Source organism: Oncorhynchus clarkii, chromosome 5 (genome assembly GCF_045791955.1).
Source record: "Oncorhynchus clarkii lewisi isolate Uvic-CL-2024 chromosome 5, UVic_Ocla_1.0, whole genome shotgun sequence".
NCBI lineage: Eukaryota > Metazoa > Chordata > Actinopteri > Salmoniformes > Salmonidae > Oncorhynchus > Oncorhynchus clarkii.
Genome location: NC_092151.1, coordinates 1,684,937 through 1,702,864, shown reverse-complemented (window position 1 = coordinate 1,702,864; position 17,928 = coordinate 1,684,937). Strand labels below are relative to the sequence as shown.

Below are 17,928 nucleotides of genomic sequence, written 5' to 3'. Positions count from 1 at the left end.
AAATATGCTAGCTTTCAAGCTTAGCCTTTTGTTAACAACACTGTCATCTCAGATTTTGAAAATATGCTTTTCAACCATAGCAAAACAAGCATTTGTGTAACAGTATTGATAGCTAGCCTAGCATTCAGCGGGCAACATTTTCACAAAAACAAGAGAAGCATTAAAATAAAATAATTTACTTTTGAAGAACTTCGGATGATTTCAATGAGGAGACTCTCAGTTAGATAGCAAATGTTCAGTTTTTCCAAAAAGATTCTTTGTGTAGGAGAAATCGCTCCGTTTTGTTCATCACATTTGGCTACCAAAAAAACCTGAAAATTCAGTCATCAAAATGCCAAACTTTTTTCCAAATTAACTCCATAATATCGACTGAAACATGGCAAACGTTGTTTAGAATCAATCCTCAAGGTGTTTTTCACATATCTCTTCGATGATATATTGTTCGTGGAAGTCTGGTTTCACCTCTGAATCACATGGAAGAATGCTTGCAGCTGAAGATTACGCACCAATTTCGACAAAGGACACCAGGTAAATGTAGTCTCTTATGGTCAATCTTCCAATGATATGCCTACAAATACGTCACAATGCTGCAAACACCTTGGGGAAACGACAGAAAGTGTAGGCTCATTCCTTGCGCATTCACAGCCATATAAGGAGACAATGGAAAACAGCGCCTCAAATTTTGCTCACTTCCTGTGTACCTCCTGTAGGGCAACATCTGAAAAATAGTGTGTACCGGGGCTCGACCTGTCGGCGAAAGCCAATATCATCCACGACAGAGGACGGTTGATTGTCACGGGCAATGAAATCCATTGTCTTGGCGTTAATTGTCTCGCTGAAATGTTCTTACTCTTTCAAATGAGTGCTCGACTTGTTTAGTTGTTGGAAGTGTGTAGTTGTTGGAAGTGTGCACTTAGTGTTTTTCTGCTTTTGTTCTGAGTAGCGGTGTATTTTTCATGGCGTCATTACGTCATCTATTTACGTTATACAGGTATGTAGGTCATCTACCTACGTTATACAGGTATGTAGGTCATCTACCTACGTTATGTAGGTCATCTACCTACGTTATTTAGGTATGTAGGTCATCTACCTACGTTATACAGGTATGTAGGTCATCTACCTACGTTATATAGGTATGTAGGTCATCTACCTACGTTATATAGGTATGTAGGTCATCTACCTACGTTATATAGGTATGCACGTCAGCTTTGACATCAGTTTTGCACATCGCCATTAAACTAGACATCGGGCCAATGTTGGCATTTTCAGCCTATATCGTCCAATTCCGATACGCTCGCCAATATATCGTTCATCCCTACTTGTGGGATATGAATGGGTGTCCAAGCTGTGTGCTTGTAGTTTAAACACCTCTTCTGGATAGGACCCTATAGACATCCTTTCAAAAGGATTTTCTGATGATCAATTAGCCTTTTTAAAATGATAAACTTGGATTAGCTAACACAACGTGCCGTTGGAACACAGAAGTGATGGATGCTGATACTGGGCCTCTATACGCCTATGAAGATATTATATTAAAAATCAGTTGTCTCCAGCTACAATAGTCATTTACAACATTAACAATGTCTACACTGTATTTCTGATCAATTTGATTAATTTTAATGGTAAAAAATGTGCTTTTCTTTCAAAAACAAGGACATTTCTAAGTGACCCCAAGTGTGTGTGTGTGTGTGGGGTCGTGTCTTTGGCATCATTAAAGGTGAAGACTGTTATTTTATCAAATCAATTCTCTGTAATTATTATTACGTGATTAAACTAATCATGTAGACGTAATTAACTAGGAAGTCGGGGCACTAAGGAAAATCTTCAGATTACAAAATTATAATTTTAATATCTGATCAATTAATTAGTTATTCTTTACCTTAAGTCAGTCTCATTTCAAACGCTGTAGAATTCTTGATTATCTGCATGAACCCAGCCTAAACTATGAATCATCATCAACACCAATTGGCTTAATCATTTATTTACTAACTAACTAATCAAACAGTAGATATTGGTAACAATGATAGGGAAGATTCCCAAGTGGGCTAAGCCGATATGACGGCTTGGAGGTTCATAATGATGGCTGACCTTCATGGGCTGATTTGGAGTGTTGTGTAACTTAATATAGAATAATGAAACAACTTTGGTTACCTTCTCGAGTGAAGATTGTACAGAAACTGCCCGGGTTAAGCAACGTTTTCCTGGACCGTGTTAGGATATAAAGACGGATTTTATCAAACAAAACTATGCTACATTTTATCTCTGAGACTCTCAGGATGACAAATCAGAGCCAGATTACTAAATGTAAGTACATTGTTTACCGTCAGAGGTGAATGTATCCAACCAGTTGCCTTTAAGTGTTTTGTTGTTGTGTCCTCAACCAATAGCTGTTTGTTTTGCTGTGACAGCTACTGTAGATTGGACCCTGCAGATTAACACACCTTTTTAAGGCTTCTGATTATACAATGTCTATGTCCTGGAAAGTTGGCTGTTTACAATGCCGTTCTAGTCACATTATTGAGCAAAAACTGTCCCGATTTTGAGACTGTGATCCTGTAGAAGTTAAACAGGACACCTTGGTGCATTCAGCATGTCAATACTTCTTACAAAAACAAGTAGAAATGAAGTCAACCTCCTCCTCCACTTTGAGCCATTATTAACGCTAGCTCTCCATGTTCATTTAAGGGCCTCTTTGTGCCACCTGACCACTACAGGAATGATGGAGTCCATCCAAATCATCTTGGCTCCTGGACTCTGTCCACGCATTTCAAGGCTGCGTTGAGACAATGACTGGTAAATGATCCAAGACCAGCTCAGTTAATCCCTACCATTGTGACAATGAGTCGTCATAATGATGCATCAAATGCACATGATCCTAGGGGCATTGGCAAACACAATGTAAGTAATTTAATTTATGTACCCCCAATTACACCGAATACATTTGTTTATCCTACAGCTATTGTAAGCAGTAATCACGAGCCTATAAACCAGAGTTACACTGTTAGCACTGAGGCGGTGTGCAATAGTAGGAAGTCCAATTTATGCAGCTCACCCTGCACTATTAGCTCCAATGTAAATAACATGTGTAAGTCTACCTCTGATAAGCTTCCCAGTAAAAGCATTAAAAACAATCAAGCAACCCAGAAAAGTGCTAAAAATAAATAGCCCATGAATTCTCAATTTGCAGTACGTTTGCCAATCAGTTGTGCAGCCAGACTTATTTGCCATTCCTTTTGCCTCATCCCTCTCAAACATACAATGTTAAAATCCCTCATAAATTAATTTAGATGTAATTTTTTACAGTCATTTTCTTAATGAGCTTATTAGTAACTGGAATAAGCAATTTCATAAATGTGTCAAGTGCAGCGTCTGGTTGTTCCTCATTACTCACCACAGACCAGCAAATATTCTTCACATCATCAACATAGGTATCATTATGAAACTTCTTGTATGACCTCTTATACCCTGTATTAGGCCCAGCCTTTGGAACGTTGGTTTTCCTAGATATGGCTATTCCGAACAATACATCCAACGAATTTGGATACTGCTTAAAGCAAAATTCTACAGCATTTGTAAAGATGTGATCAATACATGTTGATGGTTTATTTAATTCCTGCGCTGTTGAATTATTATTATTATTATTATTTGTATTTATTGAACCTTTTATTTTTACTAGGCAAGTCAGTTAAGAACACCATTTTGATTTACAATGACCACCTACCCTGGCCAAACCCTAACCCGTATGATCCTGGGCCAATTGTGCGCCGCCCTATTGGACTCCCAATCACGGCCGGTTATGATACGGCCTGCAATCGAACCAGGGTTTTTGGTGACGCTTCTAGCACTGCGATGCAGTGCCTTAGACCGCTGTGCCACTCGGGGGCTCTACCCTGGTAGGTTGACTGATAATCTGAAACAGGGTGCAGGGACTGGTTGGAGTTTTTTAAAATTATTATTGAGTGGGCAGCTTGATGAAAGCCAGTCCAATATTTAAATCACCCAGAAAATATACCTCTCTGTTGATATCACATACATTATCAAGCATTTCACACATGCTAACCAGATACTGACTGTTAGCACTTGGTGGTCTATAGCAGCTTCCCACCAGAATGGGCTTTAGGTAAGGCAGACGAACCTGTAGCCATATTTACTTCAACAGATGATGTGCCTCTAAGCTTTACAGGAATGTGGTTCTGAATATAAACAGAAACACCTCCACTATTGGCTTTTCTGTAGATGTTATAACCATGTATTACTACCACTGCATCGTCAAAGCTATTATTGGAGTGAGTTTCAGAGTCAGAATATACATGTAATCTGTTACTAAGAAGTTATTGATTTCATAAACCTTGTTTCTTAGGCTACATTAATGTGGGCTATTTTTTAGCAATTTTCTGTGATGCTTGATTGATTGATTGTTGTCATTGCCTCACTGGGACATGCTTTTCCAACCGTCTTGAAGGAGGTCCCACATGCTTTTCCAACCGTCTTGAAGGAGTTCCCACATGCTTTTCCAATCGTCTTGAAGGAGGTCCCACATGCTTTTCCAATCGTCTTGAAGGAGGTCCCAAATGCTTTTCCAATCGTCTTGAAGGAGTTCCCACATATGCTGAGCACTTGTTGGCTGCTTTTCCTTCACTCTGCGGTCCAACTCATCCCAAACCATCTCAATTGGCTTGAGGTTGGGTGATTGTGGAGGCCAGGTCATCTGATGCAGCACTCCACTCAAATAGCCCTTACACAGCCTGGAGGTGTGTTTTGGGTCATTGTCCTGTTGAAAAACAAATGATAGTCTCACTAAGCGCAAACCAGATGGGATGACGTATCGCTGCAGAATGATGTGGTAGCAATACTGATAAAGTGTGCCTTGAATTATAAACAAATCAGACACTCTCACCAGCAAAGTTCCATCACACCTCCTCCTCCATGCTTCACCGTAGGAACAACACATGCAGAGATCATCCGATCACTTACTCTGCATCTCACAAAGGCACTGCAGTAGGAACAAAACATGAAACATTTGGACTCTTCAGAACAAAGGACATGATGTCCATCGCTCGTGTTTCTTGGCCCAAGCAAATGTCTACTTATTGGACACTTAGTAGTGGTTTCTTTGCAACAATTTGACCATGAAGGTCTGATTCACGCAGTCTCCTCTGAACAGTTGATGTGTCTGTTACTTGAACTCTGTGAGGAATTTATTTTACCTACAATCTGAGGCTGGTAACTCTAATGAACTTATCCTCTGCAGAGGTAACTCTGCGTCTTCCTTTCCTGTGATGGACCTCATGAGAGCCAGTTTCATCATAGCACTTGATGGTTTTTGTGAATGCCCTTTAAGAAACTTTCAAAGTTCTTGAAATGTTCTGTATTGACTGACCTTAATGTCTTAAAGTAATGATGGAATGTAATTTTCTCTTTGGCAAAAACAGCTTAAATAAGCATACTATGGACTTGGTCTTTTACCAAATAGGGCTATCTTCTGTATACCACCCCTACCTTGTCACAACACAACTGATTGGCTCAAACGCATTAAGAAGGAAAGATATTTCACAGCTTTTAACAAGGCACACCTGTTAATTGAAATGCATTCCAGGTGACTCCCTCGTGAAGCTGGTTGAGAGAATGCCAAGAGTGTGCAAAGCTGTCAAGGCAAAGGGTGGCTACTTTGAAGAATCTCAAATATAAAATATATTTTCATTTGTTTAACACTTTTTTGGTTACTACTTGATACCATATGTGTTATTTCATAGTGTCTTAACTATTATTCTACCATATAGAAAATAGTACAAATAAAGAAAAACCCTTGAATGAGTAGGTGTGTCCAAATGTTGGCTTCTATGGTGGCTTCTACCTCTAGCACGGCCTACTGTACTGTAGCACGGCCTTCTGTAACACGGCCTACTGTAGCACGGCCTTCTGTAACACAGCCTGCTGTACTGTAGCACGGCCTCCTGTACTGTAGCATGGCCTACTATTGCACGGCCTCCTGTAGCACGGCCTCCTGTACTGTAGAGCGGCCTATTATTGCACTGCCTTCTGTAGCACTGCCTTCTGTAGCACGGTCTTCTGTAGCACGGTCTTCTGTAGCACGGCCTACTGTAGCACAGCCTACTGTAGCACAGCCTACTGTAACACAGCCTACTGTACTGTAGCACGGCCTCCTGTACTGTAGCACGGCTCAGCTCAGTCTTGGGTGAAAATTGGGTGAAAAATTGTGTTGACGTTATAGCTTTTTATCTCAGCGAGACTACTCCATGACTGAAACCAAAACCTCCTCAGAGACGTTGCATGTGTCCCAAATGGCACCCTATTCCCTACATAGTGCACTAAAAGTAGTGCAATATGTAGGGAATGGGGTGCCATTTGGGACGACGACATAAATATTAGAAATTATATTAAAAACAACATCATAATGGCTTCCTGTAATAGAGAAATAGGACACCAATTCCTGCATTTACCCCCAGTGCCATTTTCAAACAGAATTATTGAAAGTGCCTTTTAGACCAAATGAGTTCAGGAAATAGTTTCCATTTCTGCAGAAGAGGGTGACGATTTAGTCATTCAGAACCATTTCTATAAGAGATCTATGAGGAAGTGATGCTGTTGATGAGAATGATGATGAGGCAGAGATGGTTCCTTTCAGCACATTGTATCGTCTGTTTGTTATATGTCTCCTTTGTGATATACCCTAGTAGGACACCAGACCACAGAGTAGTGACTGGCCAATAGCGAGAGTACTATAGCAGAATACTAGAACAGCTTTCAGAGGACATGAGAGGAACAGATGTGTTATTTTAACTCTCCCAGTCTGACATCTGAAGATAGTTAGACTGAGATATGATATGTTAGGAACATTCACATTGTTTCAAACTGAATAGACAGACAATGTGAATGTTCCTAACTGAATAGACAGACAATGTGAATGTTCCTAACTGAATAGACAGACAATGTGAATGTTCCTAACTGAATAGACAGACAATGTGAATGTTCCTAACTGAATAGACAGACAATGTGAATGTTCCTAACTGAATAGACAGACAATGTGAATGTTCCTAACTGAATAGACAGACAATGTGAATGTTCCTAACTGAATAGACAGACAATGTGAATGTTCCTAACTGAATAGACAGACAATGTGAATGTTCCTAACTGAATAGACAGACAATGTGAATGTTCCTAACTGAATAGACAGACAATGTCAATGTTCCTAACTGAATAGACAGACAATGTCAATGTTCCTAACTGAATAGACAGACAATGTCAATGTTCCTAACTGAATAGACAGACAATGTGAATGTTCCTAACTGAATAGACAGACAATGTCAATGTTCCTAACTGAATAGACAGACAATGTCAATGTTCCTAACTGAATAGACAGACAATGTGAATGTTCCTAACTGAATAGACAGACAATGTGAATGTTCCTAACTGAATAGACAGACAATGTGAATGTTCCTAACTGAATAGACAGACAATGTCAATGTTCCTAACTGAATAGACAGACAATGTCAATGTTCCTAACTGAATAGACAGACAATGTCAATGTTCCTAACTGAATAGACAGACAATGTGAATGTTCCTAACTGAATAGACAGACAATGTGAATGTTCCTAACTGAATAGACAGACAATGTGAATGTTCCTAACTGAATAGACAGACAATGTGAATGTTCCTAACTGAATAGACAGACAATGTGAATGTTCATTTGCTGTTTTTCTCTGGTGTGTGTGTTCTTTTCTCAGGGGTGTGTTAGGGTTGGGCTGTGTTGTGTTTTAGTCTCTGTTCATCCCTGCCATCTGGTATAAATTTGTCCTCATCATGTTCCCACAACTTCCCAGGTCTCAGTAACTAGGAGGGAGAAGTGTTCTCACACAGCCTCTCTCCCCTTTCATACAAGGTAACCTGCTTAAATGACCAACGTCCCGTCGCACTCATGTCAGTAGACATGAAGTGCTTTGATAGGCTGCTCATGGCTCACATCAACATCATTATCCCAGAAACCCTAGACCCACCCCAATTTGCATACTGCCCCAACAGATCCACAGATAACACAATCTCAATCGTACTCCACTGCCCTTTCCCACTTGGACAAAAGCAACACCGATGTGAGAATACTTTTCATTGACTACAGCTCAGCGTTCAACACCATAGTGCCCTCAAAGCTGATCACTAAGCTAAGGACCCTGTGACTAAACACCTTCTGCAACTAGATCCTGGACTTCCTGACGGGCTGCCCCCCAGGTGGTGAGGGTAGGCAACAACACGTCTGCCACACTGATCCTCAACACAGGTGCCCCTCAGGGGTGCGTGCTCAGTCCCCTCCTGTACTCCCTGTTCACCCACGACTGCATGGCCAAACACGACTCCAACACCATCATTAAGTTTGCTGACGACACAACGGTGGTAGGCCTGATCACCGACAACAATGAGACAGCCTTTAGGGAGGAGGTCAGTGACCTAGCAGTTTGGTGCCAGAGACCTCCAGTTTGGTCTCCCTCAACGTGAGCAACACAAATAAGCTGATCGTGGACTACAGGAACAGGCAGGCCGACGGGGCTGTAGTGGAGTGGGTCGAGAGTTTCAAGTTCCTTGGTGTCCACATCATCAACTATCTATCATGGTCCAAACACACCAAGACAGTTGTGAAGAGGGCACATCAATGCCTTTTCCCCCTCAGGAGACAAAATATTTGGCGTGGGTCCCCAGATCCTCAAAAAGTTATAAGCTGCACCATCGAGACAATACTGGTTGCATTACAACCTGGTACGGCAACTGCTCATCATCCTACTGTAAGGCGATACGAAGGGTAGTGCGTACGGCCCAGTACATCACTGGGGGCAAGCTTCCTGCCATCCAAGCTTCCTGCCATCCAAGCTTCCTGCCATCCAAGATTCCTGCCATCCAAGGCAGTCACCCCAGTCATAGACTGTTCTCTCTGCTATCGCACGACAAGCGGTACCGGATCGACAAGTCTAGGACCAAAAGGCTCCTTAACAGCTTCTACCCCCAAACCATAAGACTGATGAACAATTAGGAAAATGGCCACCTGGACTATTTACATTGACACCCCTCCCCCCCTTTGTTTTTACACTGCTGCTACTCGCTGCTTATTATCTATACATTGTCACTTGACACACCCCTACCTATATGTACAAATTAACTACCCTACCTACATGTACAAATTAACTAATATTTTCTCAACTCTAATTCCTGAACTGCATTGTTGGTTAAGGGCTTGTAATTACGCATTTCATGGTATTTACCTGTTGTATTCAGCGCATGTGACACATAACATTAAATTTGACAGATGTTTGTCTCTCTCCTCATTCACAATTCACAGCTGTCAATTCAATTGGTTTTATTGGCATGGGCAGAATACTGTATGTTTACATTGCCAAAGCAAGTGAAATAGATAATAAACAATATAAAATGAACAGTAAACATTACACTCAAAGTCCCCCCCCCAAAAATAGATATTTCAGATGTCATTGTTTCTCTCTCTTTCCATTCACAACCCACAGCTGTCTTCTGTCTCTCTCTGTCTCTCTGTCTCTCTCTCTGTCTCTGTCCTGTCGGTTGGGAGAACCTAAATGTTATTTTGGGTTCCAGGTAGAACATGTGAGTCGACTGCTCTTCTCTTACAGCTTGTTTAACTCCTGAGAGCCTCTCTCGGAATATCTGAGACATGAGGTGTACAGCCAGATCCGCTGAGCAGAACATAAAGCTTCTCTCTCTGCTTTAACAAAACATCTGCTCTCTTACAAAGTCTGAATATTGTTATATTTTTAACACAGAGATTTTCAGCTGAATGTCATCGTAGAGCGTAAATCTTCATGCATCTTCGTCTTTGGATATAATCAGAATGTTATGTTGATAAAAGCAGAATTGTAGCTATATGTGTAAATGATGTTGCTGTGATGGTCAAGAACGTGTTGTCTTTAGTTGGAGATAAGAGGAGGATCATTTTGTGTCAGAGGAATCAAGGAGAGGCCTTGTCCTTAACAGAGAACTACTCAGAGGAACCAAGGAGAGGCCTTGACCTTAACAGAGAACTACTAACTATATATGTGTCCTATTTGGGACACACGTGCTCATCCCAGGGTTTTTCTTTATTTTTACTATTTTATACATTGTAGAATAATAGTGACGACATCAAAACTATGAAATAACACATGGAATTATGTAGTAACCAAAAAAGAGTTAAACGAATCATAATATATTTTAAATTTGACATTCTTCAAAGTAGCCACCCTTTGCCTTGATGACAGCTTTGCATTCTCTCAACCAGCTTCATGAGGTAGTCAACTAGAATGCATTTTAATTAACAGGTGTGCCTTGTTAAAAGTTAATTTTTGGAATTTATTTCCTCCTTTAAAACTTCTTAAGGCTAGGGGGCAGTATTCAGAAGTTTGGATGACTGAGGTGCCCAAAGTAAACCGCCTGCTACTCAGGCACAGAAGCTAGGATATGCATATAATTGGTTGTAGTTTCTAAAACTGTTAAAATAATGCCTGTGAGTATAACAGAACTGATATGGCAGGTGAAAATCCAAGTTTCTTTTGTTGTTGAGGTTTCTGCCTATTCAAATGCTTGTTTATGGGAAAATCAAAGGAATATCTCCCAGATTGCAGTTCCTAGGGCTTCCACTAGATGTCAACAGTCTTTAGAAAGAGTTTCAGGCTTGTGTTTTGAAAAATGAACCAGAATTTGTAGTTTTTCAAGGTGGCTCTCGTTTTGGCTGTAATCTTGTGGCGCGCGTGGAAAAGGGCGGCCACTTCGTTATTTATCTTCGGTAATAAACATACTATTCTCCGTCTTAAATTTGATCATCTATTTACATATTAGGGTACCTGAGGATTGATTAGAAACGTTATTTGACTTGTTTGGATGAAGTTTATTGGTAACTTTTGGGATTCCCTTCCAGGTGGATTACTGAATCAAGCGCGACAACTAAACTGACTTTTTTGGGACATAAAGAAGGACTTTATCGAACAAAATGACCATTTATGTAGCTGGGACCCTTTCCCAGCACCCCACCTTTCCCAAAGAGTTTAATGCGTCTGAGCTAATCGGTTGTGTTGTGACAAAGTAGGGGTGGTATAACAGGACTCTACGCTAACTTTCTCCCCAAGGAGTACATGTGCTCCTAAATGAAAAAATGTAGGAGCACAGTGAAAAATGTAAGAGTTTATTAACAATTTATTACATACATATTTATACTGTGTGTGTGTGTGCGAGTACTAAGGGACACACATCTGTGGAACAGCACATACCACCAAAATTGCACATTGACCCATGACCCATGCCTACTAGACGCAAAGGATATCAGTTGTCCAGCTGGTTTTGTATGTTGGCCGTCTGGCACGCTTAGAGGTCAGCCAGCGGTCCACGGCAGGAGTGGGATCCAACTCCTCGACAGAAGGCCCCTCCAGGCTGATCCTCATCAGGTCTTTGTTGATGGAGATCACAAGGCAGCTTCTTGTCGAATTCTTAATCCGGTTCTGCACAGAGAAGCCTCGCTCTCACTTGGCAGCTGAAATGGGCAGAACCTGCATAAGCTGCACCAACTCCAGTATGTTCTAGGGAAAAGATATCTTTCAATTTCATTTAAACTCTTACCATCAACTTATCAAACCAACCATAGGATAGCACTCAGGACTGTTAGTCGACCTTGTAATCGTGCCTGTAGGGATCCTTTGTCAACATGGTCCCCCACAGGCCACTGTAGGACTTGTCCTTGACACTGTGGCTGACCAGGATTTTCAGCCCCTGCCACTCATCCTGGATTGCAGCCATGTTGTACCCTGATCTGCAGGATTGAACAGAGCAAGTGAGTTTGCATATTTTCCAAACATAACATTGTCTCATATGGCAATGCAGTGTCAAATACATTCTTACCTCTCTAGAGGCTCCTTGAAATGCCTCATCAGTTCTGCCACACCATCATCGCCGAAGGTGAGGAGGCTTGGCCTGGTCATGTTTAGCACTCTGAAAGACTCCACTGGGGTCTGGACACCCTCATCCTTTAGGAAACCACCAAACATGGCTTTGAGATCATCCACGCCACCTTCTGAATGGTCAGTAGTGCCAGTTCTAGTCTGTGAAAGTCAGAACAGAATCTTCCAAAAAAATTCACCATCTCCCCCCTGTCTCTTGTGCCAACAGAAAACAATAATTCTGTGGTATTTACCATTCCAGCACTTAGCGCATGCACACACTAAATCATAGGTTTGTAACTAATAAATTCTCTATGTGGCATACAGTGGATCGGGATTATATGCCCCCCTGCCTTTCTCTGCAGGTGGGCAATCACTCCCCCACGGTGGCCCATGTTCACGGAGACACGATCTGCCCCGAAGGAGATGCACCTCTTCATCCATGACCCTCCGGGCAAACAGCACAAAATGTGGCCTTTGTGGCATCCAAAACGCCTCGAATGACAACACACAAAAAAAAAATTATACAAAAGTATTTCTGACAAACTAAATTAAATGATCCCAAATATGAATAACGGTTAAACTTTACACAAGACTAAAGCCTATAAAGAGGAACAATTTACCAATGGCATGAGAGTGCTCAAGGGTCTGTTTTCCGACCATGTGATTGACTGGCTTCCCATCCTCCAACAAGCGCAGGTAGACTATCTTTCGTTCGGTGTTGGATATATCAGCGCATGTAGAAAATGTCTCATTCGGTGTTGGATATACAGTGGGGCAAAAAAGTATTTAGTCAGCCACCAATTGTGCAAGTTCTCCCACTTAAAAAGATGAGAGAGGCCTGTAATTTTCATCATAGGTACACTTCAACTATGACAGACAAAATTAGGAAAAAAATCCAGAAAATCACATTGTAGGATTTTTTATGAATTTATTTGCAATTTATGGTGGAAAATAAGTATGCATGTAAAAACAGATGCAATTCTGTTGTAGCTTAGACCCTAATTTACATCCAGGTTTTTGTGTCGTGCCGCCATCGGTTGAGACACAGCATGCTCTTGACTACAGGGTGGGTGTCATTTCAATCATAGAAACACAATTCATAGAATGGACCTATGCCTTCAGAACACTGTAATTTACCTGGTGCACCAATGAAATTAGAATTTAAACTTTGTAATTACTACCACGAAGATGGCTTCCTGTCCACCCACCATCAAATGCCAACTTTAAATGGTCATGTCCAATGTTCCCTCCAACGTTTTGGGGCACTGAGCAAATTGTAGGTTTTGTGAGAGGAAACTTGAACGTTGTGAGAATTGTGTGCAACTTCTGGTGAGCGTTTTACAGTGGACACTGAGGCTGTACCCTTAGTTTCAGTAGCCAATAGGTTGTACCCTTAGTTTCAGTAGCCAATAGGCTGTACCCTTAGTTTCAGTAGCCAATAGGTTGTACCCTTAGTTTCAGTAGCCAATAGGTTGTACTCTTAGTTTCAGTAGCCAATAGGTTGTACCCTTAGTTTCAGTAGCCAATAGGTTGTACCCTTAGTTTCAGTAGCCAATAGGTTGTACCCTTAGTTTCAGTAGCCAATAGGTTGTACCCTTAATTTCAGTAACCAATAGGTTGTACTCTTAGTTTCAGTAGCCAATAGGTTGTACCCTTAGTTTCAGTAGCCAATAGGCTGTACCCTTACAGTTTCAGTAGCCAATAGGCTGTACCCTTAGTTTCAGTAGCCAATAGGTTGTACCCTTAGTTTCAGTAGCCAATAGGTTGTACCCTTACAGTTTCAGTAGCCAATAGATTGTATGTACCCTTACAGTCTTAGACAGTAGCCAATAGGCTGCACCCTGACAGTTTTAGACATGAGCCAATAGGTTATTGTGGATATTGGAGCATAATGTAGGCCTACCAACAAAACCAATGGAGTAAAGCACATAACATTTTCACATGGAAACAGCTTTTGATTTCTATGATAGACTATATGAGGTGTTAAATACAGGCCTACAGTAGTCTATAAGAGGTGTTCAGTGAAGGCCTACAGTAGTCTGTATGAGGTGTGAAGGCCTACAGTAGTCTGTATGAGGTGTTCAGGCCTACAGTAGTCTGTATGAGGTGTTCAGGTCTACGGTAGTCTGTATGAGGTGTTCAGGCCTACGGTAGTCTGTATGAGGTGTTCAGGCCTACGGTAGTCTGTATGAGGTGTTCAGGCCTACGGTAGTCTGTATGAGGTGTTCAGGCCTACGGTAGTCTGTATGAGGTGTTCAGGCCTACAGTAGTCTGTATGAGGTGTTCAGGCCTACAGTAGTCTGTATGAGGTGTTCAGGCCTACAGTAGTCTGTATGAGGTGTTCAGGCCTACGGTAGTCTGTATGAGGTGTTCAGGCCTACGGTAGTCTGTATGAGGTGTTCAGGCCTACAGTAGTCTGTATGAGGTGTTCAGGCCTACAGTAGTCTGTATGAGGTGTTCAGGCCTACGGTAGTCTGTATGAGGTGTTCAGGCCTACAGTAGTCTGTATGAGGTGTTCAGGCCTACAGTAGTCTGTATGAGGTGTTCAGGCCTACAGTAGTCTATATGAGATGTTGAATACAGGCCTGGTTTAGTGGTTTTTGTGCTCTTGTAGGAAACAGTAACTCCCCATTATTTAATTGGGCTATTAACTTGCTAACTAGCAAAGAATATCAACAAATGTGCATGTGCGGCTCTGCGCTCTGAATCTTAACTGATCTGAAAAGCGTTTTCACTTTGCGGATGATTGAAAGACCGTTGCGCTCTGGCTCTGCCTGCAACAAAATCATACTCAATCTAGCAAAGTTACATTTGTTTTGGTTTGTTGCATTCAAATGGTGCTGATATAATGTTGTTGATTCTATCATAGAAACAACGTGGATCTAATACACCACAAACTAATGGGGCGGATCGCATGCGTCTCCAAGCACCCAGTTTAGAGGACACATTGTTAGAATAAACATTCTAGGGGTGCACTTGTGTTCAAGTGCACGTTGTGTCTCAACTGATGGCACAACACAAACATCTCTGATGTAAAATAAGGTCCAAGCTACAACATATATGCAACACAACATTTAGATAGTTTTAACTTTTAAGGTTAAGAAATTATAAAACAGTTTGACAATCCCTGCTTGTAAACTTTTAAAAAGATATATCCATTTCAGTCGTTTATATTTTCCAGTGACGAAGACGAATGTTTCATGGTAAGGTATGTAGACGGGGTCAACTTTGACCCCATCTCCTGAATGTTTTGCCATTCAGGTCAAAAATCACTTCCTGACCACTTCTACAATGGAACAACTTGTATGGTTTCATTCAAATCAACAATCAACAATTGTAGGTTGAGACTAACTTCTGGCCACACTGAGCAGTCCCATTCTCTAACCAGTCATCTCCTTCTGGTGGTCAGATTAACTGAACAGTCTCATTCTCTAACTGAATAGTCTTACTTTCTCACTTTTCTCTTCTCCTCCAGGTGCGTTCATCGTGTGCTGGACGCCAGGGCTGGTTCTCATCCTCCTCGATGTCTTCTGTGCCAACTGTAACGTCCTGGACTTTGAGAAGTTCTTCCTGCTTCTGGCTGAGTTTAACTCTGCTATGAACCCCATCATCTACAGCTACCGGGACAAGGAGATGAGCGCCACCTTCAAGCAGATCTTGTGCTGTCAGCGCCAGGAGAACGTTAACGGGACGGCAGCCGAGGGCTCCGACCGCTCAGCCTCCTCTATCAATCACACCGTGCTGAGTGGAGGGAAACAAAACAATGATCACTCAGTGGTGTGAGGAGAGGGGCTGGAGACAGGAGGAGAGGGGCTGGAGACAGGAGGAGAGGGGCTGGAGACAGGAGGAGAGGGGCTGGAGACAGGAGGAGAGGGGCTGGGGTTGGAGGAGAGGAGAGGGACTGGGGCTGCAGAGAGGAGGAGAGGAGAAGGACTGGGGCAGGAGAGGAGAGGAGAGGGACTGGGGCTGCAGAGAGGAGGAGAGGAGAAGGACTGGGGCAGGAGAGGAGAGGGGCTGGGCTTGGAGCTAGGAGGAGAGGACTGGGGCTGGAGGAGAGGAGAGGGACTGGGGCTGCAGAGAGGAGGAGAGGAGAAGGACTGGGGCAGGAGAGGAGAGGGACTGGGGCTGGAGCTAGGAGGAGAAGGACTGGGGCTGGAGACAGGAGGAGAGGAGAAGGGCCGGAGCTAGCAGAAGAGGAGCTGGAGACAGGAGGAGAGGACTGGGGCTAGAGAACAGAGGAGAGGGGGCTGCAGTGTGAAGCCCAGCCCAGGGGTGGCCAGAAGATGGGTGGGGGGACGAGGGCAGGCTGGGGCCAGGGAGGTGGGTGGCCAGGAGATGGACAATTGGACCTACTATAATTGACCAGGGTGTTGCCATGGAGACGGGTCGGAACAGAGGGCAGATTCATTGCAGGACTCTTATTGGTTGTTAGTTATTTGTTTTCTATTTTGTTAAAGTGTTGACACCACATTAACTATTTAAAGACTTTAATGTATGATGATGTGAAGGACTTGCAGAAGCTCTCTGTATCCCCCCTCTCTCTGACTAAACGTCTTAACTATCATTATATCCATATTACCTTCACAATAGGAAGAAGGGTCTGACTAAACGGCTGAACAGCTTTTACCCAGGTCTTTTGGGCCTTCATTGTGACCACACGACTTAGATACTTGTTACTGTCTGTATTCTGTTGTTGAGCCAGACCAAAGGGGGCCAACCAAGTCGTTAGTCTGCCAAGACCTGGCCTGTGTCCCAAATTGGTCCTGGTCTAAAGTAGTGCACTACAAAGGGAATAGGGTTCCATTGGGGACATAGACCTGTTCATAATTTTAACTTTCTGTTGCCAAGTATGTTGGATCCATTAACTGAAAGCTTGGTGACCTGTTTTACCCAACTCTCGCTTTGGCCAGATTCCACCCCAAAGTCTGTCGTTGTCAAACACGACTGATCATAAAGCATGTACATTCCTGATGTTTTAATGTCAGACATTCAGGTTAACACACTCTGTCCTGGACAATGACCATAGGCAAGGGAGTGTCTCTCAATCTATCTACAGTTATGGTCTATAGATGGCCTGAATTGCTTACAGGAGGTGTATTGATGGCATTAATGCAATTGATGGGCACCTCTAATACAGCTAACCTGAGTGATATCACCTCTAATACAGCTGACCTGAGTGATATCACCTCTAATACAGCTGACCTGAGTGATATCACCTCTAATACAGCTGACCTGAGTGATATCACCTCTAATACAGCTGACCTGAGTGATATCACCTCTAATACAGCTGACCTGAGTGATATCACCTCTAATACAGCTTACCTGAGTGATATCACCTCTAATACAGCTGACCTGAGTGATATCACCTCTAATACAGCTGACCTGAGTATCACCTCTAATAAAGCTGACCTGAGTGATATCACCTCTAATAAAGCTGACCTGAGTGATATCACCTCTAATACAGCTGACCTGAGTGATATCACCTCTAATACAGCTGACCAGAGGTCCAGTTTGTTGGTGCTGTCATGCAACTACCTTTCACTCATTGTCATGCCAAATACAGGGATCTGCCTAAATCTAGGAAAACCTAATATACAGGGTAGGTTGCACCAACATGGAGGAACTCTTAAGCCTTAATTTAACCCAGTTTCATCTTCATCTTGTTGCACCAAACTTTAAATCTATTTTTAAATTAATCCTAGTTAAAATGAATCCTTCCTCTAATCATAAGTTTTAGTTTTCACTTTAAACCTAGAGTCATTTTAAGCTTGAATATAAACTTAGATTGGAGATGAATTCTGAACTGCCACTTGATGTGGTTGAACTGATAAAATGACAGGATATCGACTGTGGAGAGACCAGAACGACAGAGTTCCTCAGAGAACATTACGAGACAGGTTGTATCCTGTTGAGTTTTTTTATGATAATGATGAGTTTTCAAGGAGATGCCGCTTCTCCAAGGAATCTGTAATGCAACTGGAAAGAA

At 42.3% G+C, this 17,928-nt stretch overlaps 1 protein-coding gene across 1 annotated transcript in view; it reads left to right on the top strand.

Moving 5' to 3' along the window:
• The window catches only part of LOC139409815 (lysophosphatidic acid receptor 1-like), a 58,190-nt gene extending 42,428 nt beyond the window's left edge, over positions 1-15,762 (top strand). The window contains exon 3 of the mRNA XM_071155197.1: positions 15,418-15,762. Within this exon, the coding sequence (XP_071011298.1) occupies positions 15,418-15,725 (308 nt within the window). The 3' untranslated portion in view covers positions 15,726-15,762. The remainder of the gene's footprint in view (positions 1-15,417) is intronic.
• Positions 15,763-17,928: the final 2,166 nt, after the last annotated feature.